At 41.6% G+C, this 8,786-nt stretch overlaps 1 protein-coding gene across 4 annotated transcripts in view; it reads left to right on the top strand.

Moving 5' to 3' along the window:
- The first annotated feature begins 252 nt into the window (after positions 1–252).
- The window catches only part of LOC113158293 (protein shisa-6), a 53,189-nt gene continuing 44,655 nt past the window's right edge, over positions 253–8,786 (top strand). For 3 of the 4 annotated variants that reach the window (XM_026354115.1, XM_026354106.1, XM_026354087.1), the window contains exons 1-2: positions 256–821; positions 4,467–4,624. In XM_026354115.1, coding sequence (XP_026209900.1) covers positions 256–821; positions 4,467–4,624 — 724 coding nt within the window. Of the gene's footprint in view, positions 822–4,466; positions 4,625–8,786 lie in introns of all 4 variants that reach the window. The other variant, XM_026354096.1, reaches the window with a different exon arrangement.

The following is an 8,786-nucleotide window of genomic DNA, read 5'->3' as shown; positions in this document are numbered from 1 at the left end:
TCAAAGGAGAGGTTTAGCCAAGCGAAGAGAACGGGCTCTGTGCTGGATGACAACAAAGTCTGAAGATGCATTGTGCGTCTGAGAAGCGCACAAGCTGCCTGTCAAAGTCCGTCAGTGAAAGCTTGACACGTAAGGGAGTAACTGCGATGAAGAAAGCCTCAACAAGCTCCTCTCGGTGAGAAGTGGAAGAGCGAGAGAAAGATCAGACAGAAGAAAGTGGAGGCCAAAGAACAAACACCAGCGCGTCCTCGAATGATGGGGATAAAGCTTCTTCTCCTTCTTTTGATTTACTTAGATCCGCTGAATGTGCTGTGCGCCGCCACCACCCACAAAAAGAACAAAATCCCGCCAAGGAGGAACCCAAAGGTGAAGGAGGTCAACGGCAGCACCACTGCGGTCGCGGTGGTCGTGGCGGTCCCGGGGAAGATCACCCAGGTCCAGGCTCCCTCGGTCGGCGGCGTCCAGCACGACACCTGCCTGGGCTATTACGACGTGAGCGGCCAGTACGACAAAGAGTTCGCCTGCAACAACACCGACCACCGCTTCTGCTGCGGCAGCTGCTTCCTGCGCTTCTGCTGCGCGGACCGGGGGAAGCGACTGGAGCAGAGGAGCTGCACCAACTACAACACTCCGGACTGGATCAAAACCCAGCCCCCTTCGCCGGCGCCAACAGGTGATACGTATGACCCGGAGCTGGACCAGACCAACACCACGGTGTACATCACCTGCGGGGTCATAGCGCTCATCATTGCCATTGGGATTTCCGTGAAAGTTGCCTATGATAAAGCCACTAAGCCCCCTCAGGAAATGAATGTGCACAGGTAAGATTTTGTATGTTATCCCAATTTATTCAGTGTAAAGAAGCAGATTGTTTTTTATCATTTGCACTTTGACTTTACACTTATGTCAGTGTCACTCTGTAATTAACAAACCACGAGTTTAGATATAGCCACTCAGTGATCCTGCAGAATACATGTTCCCTTATCACCTTACCACAAAAATGTGCTGAAGGCATCTGTTGTTCTCCCATCTTCAGCGGGCAATAAAGCGGGGAGGAAAGACCTTCTCATAACTACACATCTACATATCCACAGTTTGACTGACTGTACTGGGGCGTCCATTCGCTCTGACAGCCTTCAAATGAAAATCTATTTACACTCAGCCGGTGTTCTGGTGACTCATCTGATTTATAGCTTGAGTTAAAGCCTCAATATCATGGATTCAATCCAGCTCACGACCCTTAACACATGCCAATACTTGCCTCCCTGGAGCTCCCTGTGTCACAAAATGTAAAGACTGTATATTTTGCCATGGTACACGTCCCATTATGTGTCAGGTTTTTGGAGTGGGAGCGCATGGTGTTTTATGTCTGTTCAAGCCCAGGAGGGTAAAGTAAATGCCGCTGAAAACCATTATGAGTGATCACATTCATCCAGATGGGAGGTCTCCCCCTGCAATGACAATATTTTCAAATCCTCAAGGCACCAGTAGTGGTCACCGGATTGCTCGATGAACGTTAAGGCAACATAAAAACACATTCTGTGGCCATTTCACTCACCAGCTGAACGAATTGCTTTATGGTGATGTTAGAAACACACCTAGGGGAACCGATGTCCCACAAACCATCAGAATGACTTGGCCCTTGTCTGTTATACACTAGTGCATCAGCACGTGCCCACTATTAGCAGACAGACATAGTTAGAGACTAGCTGGTGAACATATTGAACCATTTGGAGCATTTGTCATTTGAAGACGTCAAAAACAGATCTAAGAGAAAATATAAGACTTACATTGACGAACACAGACTGGAAACAGAGTTCCTAATCCACAGTAATCTTGCTCTATAACTGTTGGATGTGTAAACAGATATCTCAATATGGTGAGATAGGAGGGGATGCTTTCAGTGTTGGGTTTGCTGCCCTCAGTTGACTGGTCTGAATCTTGACATTCAACTTTACATGTGATAATTATATGTTTTAATATTTTTAAACAAGATACCTTCAACAATATGTGCAGGGCAGGTGAAGAGGAAACCCGAAACAAAATATGTGACTGTGTGAGTGACTGGCAACTTGTATACTATGTTTTTTAGGTTAAAATAGGTCCATGCAGTCTTTTCTGTTACTTATGCTGGAATATTCTCCACCACCAGTGAAACTGGTGCTGAACATGAAGAGAAGGAGAAAAAGGTGTTTAATTGGGGTTTGGTCTGAATAAATTGAATGTTTTCCACCCACTGGTAAAGATAAAAATCATAGTCACTTAGTCATTGTTCTTAACCAAGAGTCACTTGAGTCACCTGTTATTACCCAGAGTCCATTTTGGACAGAGCAGAGGAGGACTTCTTGCTTCTGAGCCAGAGCCCTGACGTTGATTTAATGATATGAAGATAATTGAGCTTTGTTATGCCTCCGTCATGAAACTTTGGTCCCTGCTGTTTTGAAAATGTCAAGGGAGATTACTCAGCTCTCTTGCTGAGTGAAATCCAGTGACAAGGTCTCGATAAAAACCTGCCCAAATTCTACGACAACTGCACAAAGGAGCTCTCTCAGTAGATCATTTGGAGATTAAAGTTTCAGCGATCGCTTTGTCTTGTCAAAGGTTGTCACTGGCAGCATTTAATATGCATATGGACTCGTGAGGCTTTGTAATTCAGGGTTTAACTGGGAACAAAAGACACAAAAACAACAAATCTCACGACGAAGCTCTTTGGCTCTGAAAAATGAAGGGATGTTTAGGTGTGTTACTGCTCTTCTATACTAACCATGGGGCATAACTACACATTGGTCTGCTTAATGTCATTGTCATGATACTTTAGGGAGAGAAAAATTAAAAGGAGGCACTGCTTGGTGAATACTCAATAATGTTTTTTCTCCTTTTTATGATTTGTTTATTTTCATTAACCATTTGGCACATGGAGCTGTCATAATGAAGTCTGCTGGAGTAGACCTCAGAGGCTGGCAGCAGACATTCATGCTGACAGCCGTGACCAAAAAGAATTAGTGGAACAAAGGATTAGCTTTATATTTGGCTACGGCCTACTCCTAAAAAGTGGGGTCTTCTCTGTTAATTTCCAGCACTTCTCTAAAGTGAATTAGACTCCTACCTTTGTGACCAAGGGAGAACTGTGAGCAGAATACTGAGCTGTTGGCAGACCTTTGCTGTTTGGTCTGTGACCTTCACCGAAGCACAAGAAATGCCAAGTGAGAGCTAAAGTCAGTGATTTAAACAGGCTCTATTGATCACCTTCTGCAGAGCAAACCAAGGTGCATTTTATGCTGGCTAGGTAGTGAGAATAATCCTTTGTTTTCCGAGACTGAGCAACTGACTTTACAATCATTGTTGCCAATGTATAGTTCACCAAAGAAGTGATGGCAGTTTTGCCTTTAAATTAAAAGTTACTGAAAATAAACCATGGATATTATTTCATGATACTAAAGTAAGATGTCACTCAGGGCAATAGTGTTATCATTCTATTTGATTTAAATCTCTCACAGAACAATCACTGTTGTAATAGCTTGTGTTATAGCCTATAATTTAGTTTTGTGGCATTCCCCAAAGGTCGATGCTTGGCCCATTGTTGTTTTCAACTTGCTCCTCCAAAGTGAGATAACATCCAGTCCTGTAAGGCTCTGCATTGAATTTAAAACCTTATTGCTGACTCTAAAGGTTTTAGCTTCTCTACAAAATTCTCTGACAAATTTATGACAAACCCTGCTTCATTTTTCAGGTAACTTGACATTAATCAAAAATACTAATATGTTTTCTTTCCGTTGTGATTTATAAGCTCGTCATATTACAAGCCATGTTAAAATGTGCACTTCTTCTTGCAAGCCATAGATATGCATACGACATAGAAGCCAACTAGGACAATGCAAAATCAGGTCGCCTATGTCTGCGAAAAAGAAACGGCTAAAGTGTGCTCATCCTGGAAGGGAAATGCTATAAATACACTGTATATCTCCCAAAGTCACAGAGTTATGGGAAAGTGGACTACGTGCTTGCTTTAGGTTGCCATTGACACAGTTACGTTGCCCTTTCGTTTCCTTTAAGAACATGCAGCACTGGCACTCCATCTCACAGACCGACACACACCGTGCTTCAAAAAGTTGTAAATGGCATTGGTGAAATATTGTTCTTATTTTGTGGCTTCAAAGAAGAGACACTGAGTTAACTCTTAATAAATGGGCCTTGAGCTTGAGTCTGACACAAATAATAGGATGTCTGTACCTTGTGGACCACACTATTGAAAATGTAACTCCCTTGTGTCAGTGGTTGTAATTAGGATTTCCTCTCTGCCTTGTTTCAAACCTCTGTGATTCAAATTGGAGCTGTAGCTAAATAAATTAGGAAGACCTTTAGGGGAATGGCGAGGAGAATGTTGTAATTGGAAAAGGGAAACATTTCAGATTAAATATATATATATATATATCTATATTTTTTCTATTTGTGTGATTTCCTTTCAGAGCCCTGGCAGACATTCTGAGGCAACAAGGGCCAGTTCCAATATCTCAGTACGAACATGAAAACATTGCAGCGATTGATGGCTCACCCAAAGAGGAGACGCCAGTCAGAACGTCGAAGAATCATTATACACCTGTACACACCATAGCCTCCAACCATGGTAAGCAACACTGCTCTGCTTTTTTACAGATCAATAGCTCAGACTGCTTGAAGGCCAAATAGCTTGTCCGATGTGTAGCTTTCCCAGTGTAGCCGTTAAAATGAACACCCCTTTATGTTATTATGATGGTGTAAAAATGTAGGAAAGAGAGACCCCTTTGCATTCATAGATCTGCCAACAGCCTCCGACTGGCATCAACTCCGAAATGACATGTTGTGAATCTTCAGCTCTCCCTTCAATCTTCCTTAAGAGGGAACATACAAGGAAACACACAGCGAATTAAATGAAAAGCGCTAGCTGCGTTCTCCTATCCCTCACGATAAGGCCTCATAAGCCTAAAGACCATTGGCTCAAAATTAAGTTTGCAAATAATCATCTTCTGCGGGAGACGCAAGCTTTTTGTCCAGAGATGATTCTGTCGTGCGACGCAGATCCCCCTACTTTTATCCGGTCGGTCTCCAGATTCATGCTCCAGGGATCAGGCTCGTTTGCTAAGTGCCCTAGTATGATGTCCCAGATTCAAAAGTGTTATGTTTCACTCTCGTGTCACCCTGCCTCCACCCTGCGCTCCACCAGCACCACAACCCAACATGGAAGGGATGTGTCAGAGGCAAGCTGATACAGACTGTTCTGAACGGCAGGATATGAGCTGCTTTTCACAATGTTTGCAGCACAATGGCTCTTTTCACTGGTGCATGTGGTTACAATGGAGCCACCTAGTCAATAGAAGGGTGCTATGCGTTTGCATTACATCTTGTTCCTTTAAAGAAAGTCAAATTACACCGCAGTTGGTCACTAATCTGGGTGGATCTCTTCATCCGACATGTTTAAAATATCATTTTGAGACTTCAACACTGGTGGTGCTGTATCAGCTGTAGTACAAATTGACAATTTCTTAAATGTAACAGTCAGAGCTAGTAAAGGTTTGACTCTGCGCTGCACTTAAACTCTTTTAAACTAGAACCATCACACATGGTAGGGCTACAGCGCCCCTGTTTTAAAATGCAAATGCCACAAAGCCATGCAGTGCTGTTGTCTTGCAACACCCACAGAAAATATGCCTTTATTGTCCACATTGTGTCACGTTTGCTGCACGAGCTGTAGCTGGACATCACATTGCATGGGTAAGTGCTTTCGGATGGATAAGGCATCAGAAAGAAGACTGGAGGGTATCCAAGCAGGGATGGAGGCACTGCAGGTGCCACTCCAGGACATGACTCAGGCTTTGTCACACATTTACAACAACAGAGAGCTGAATTTAAAAAGCGTCAGTGCTGAAATGAAGGTTCGAAACTCAAGGCCTCTTAATATATAAGGTTACTCTTCAAAAAATGTTTTCCAATTGAGATTGCTGGTTTATTCTTTTTTTAATGTGTTGTCCACATATTTGGCAACAACAAATTGTGCTGTCCACCTTTTCTTTAACCTCATGATATTTTTCATTGAGGTCGAGGATTAGTGGTTAAGACGATGAAGCTCATCCATTCATTCCACTTTCAGGTTTATAAGATGGCTCTTGTGAGGGCAAATGGCAGCATCCCCTGGGTTACAGCAACAGATCAAAGTTAATTGCAGAAGAAAGTAAATATAGATTTGAAAAGATTTTTTGTGCAACACAGAGCATAAAAGAGTAATAATAGAACATAGCGACGCTGTCAGATAGTGTCCTTAACTGTGTGTAGTTCATTTCTTCTTTTCAATCACTTCAGTTCAGAGTGATGAAACTGTCCTTCAAAGAAATAGAATTAAGTGAAACAGGGCAATTTTATGGTGTTTCTACCAAAATGGAAAATACTAGAGCAAGAGATAAACTGATAAAAAAAAAAAAGAGGCCGATGACATGTTTATAGATCTGAAATCAAAACATCAGCGACACGTGATGTGAACTCATTCCTCTCGCTGTTCCACAAAAGATATCATGGCCAGATGTGATGCTGATGAAGTGTGCCTCACCGCGTGGACAGTACTTCTCCTGAAATGTCTTGGAGAGACCATTACAACTACAATTTTGTGCTCTGTTCTGTTCTGTTCTCTCATTCTCTGCTCTAAAGTTTATATGATGCTGTGAAAATAGGGGATAAATGTCTTCCTGTCTCGGACAGACAGAGAATGAAATCATCTCTGTAGGACACTTACAGCAACTGGGTTCATTTTGAGTTTCAAAGCCTTTCATAAAGTTGAATATGACAAGAGAGCGACTTTTGGGATATCGTTTTCAAATACGGCATCATATTGCTGATGATAATGAGCCTGGATTGCCCAGTCTGCCTGCAGAGTGACATTTATAGACTGTGACTGTATTTATTCTCCAGAAGGCTGTTACGACCATTTACACTCATCATTTTACTTGATAATGAGCATTTACCATAATTATATGGTCAATAATATGTGATGGGTGGGTGATTGCATGATAACGCCTGGCTTTGGTTCTGCATTGCATTTTATCCCAGAGATGTTGGATGTGGTTTGGTGCAGAACAGTAATGAAAAAACAAAAAATAGAACATAAAAGTGAAGGCACACAAACCACAAAACTGGAAGGACACCGTCGTCATGTGATTGATGACTGGATGCAGCAGCATTAAAGTACCAGACATTGTTGAAAATAGTCTTTTTGTTTGCTACCTCGCCCAGAACGTGATGAGATGATTGATACCACTGTCATGTCTGTATGGTTGAAATGAAGAAGACAGGAGTCAGTTAACTCCCTAAAAGCCTCTAAAGCTCACTAATGAACACGTTGCATTTTATTTGTTCACATACACTCCCCTTCAGAAGTTTTGGAAAAGTGAGGCCAGTTCCTGAAAACATTTGGGTTTGACATGAAAAAGATGAATGATGAGACAAAAAGATCAACAATTCAGCTTTTATTTCCAGGTGTTGACGTCTGGATCTGATAGAAGATAGACTTAGAAGATAGAACATGTTGTTTAAACCGACCCATTTTTCATGTGAGCAAAAGTATTGGAACAGATTCTTTCTTTCTCCAAACTTCATTTCTGTACTTTTTGGTAAATTCCAGACTGGCCTTCCTGTTCTTCTTGCTAATTTTGGTGGTTTGGCATCTTCTGGTGTAGCCTCTGTACTTCATGAACTACTGTTCATGAACTACTGTTCATGAACTACTGTTCATGAACTACTGTTCATGAACTACTGTTCATGAAGTCTTCTGTGAACAGTAGGTTGTGAAACCTTCACTCCAGTTCTCTGGAGGTTGTAGCTGATGTCACCAACAGTTGTTTTAGGTCCTTTCATTACAGCTCTCACAATGTTTCTGTCGTCAGTTTCTGTTGTCTTCCTTAGTCTACCTGTTCGACGTCTGTTACTTAGACGTTCACCAGTGGTTTCTTTCTTATTCAGACAAATAGTTGTACTATGGCCAGTGTCTGTGCAACAATAGCTCTGATCGATTTTCTATCTTCGCTCAGCTTCACAATCGCTTGTTTTTCACCCATAGACTGCTCTCTGGTTTTCATGTTGGTCACACCTCTTAGCTATAAATGCAGTCTGAAGAAGCAAAATCCAAACCTGAAACTGACGGTAGACATTCAGTGCTATTTATTGTTTGAATAATCAGTGTACTAGATAACAAAACACACCTTGTCAGTCACACGTTCCAATACTTTTGCTCATGTGAAAAATGGGTTCGTTCAAATAAAAGGTGCTATCACATCCAGATAGACACCTAGAAACGAAGGATGAACTGTTGATCTGTAGACTCATATTGATCTTGTGATTTGATTTTTGAGACTAAGGAGCCCCAACCAGAAAAAAATCCAGATCAAGACAGAGGTCTTATAATAATATTATCCAACCATTTCATCTGTTTTATTTCAGAGACTGTGAAATGTGATGAAAAGGTCTGGAAATAGCAAAGTTATCAGAAAACCTGCTATTTCCAAACGTTAGATGCCATTTTACTGACCAATGAGACGAATGTTAACAGAAGCAGTCATGTGAGATGAGGCTTTTGACAGTAACTTGTGCCTACAGGAAAGGTATTTGCAGTCTTGAGTTACTGATTCGATGACCTATTAAAGTGTTTTATATTCTAAATCAAACTCTTCATTCCTTCATCCAAATGATACATGTGATAGTTGTCTAAAAGGAACGCTCAATATTCAGTTTCACAATTGTTAAGGAACACCTTAAAATAATAAGGG

The sequence above is a fragment of the Anabas testudineus genome, chromosome 8, assembly GCF_900324465.2.
Source record: "Anabas testudineus chromosome 8, fAnaTes1.2, whole genome shotgun sequence".
NCBI classification, from domain to species: Eukaryota; Metazoa; Chordata; class Actinopteri; order Anabantiformes; family Anabantidae; genus Anabas; species Anabas testudineus.
This window is presented reverse-complemented; position numbering and strand designations above follow the sequence as displayed.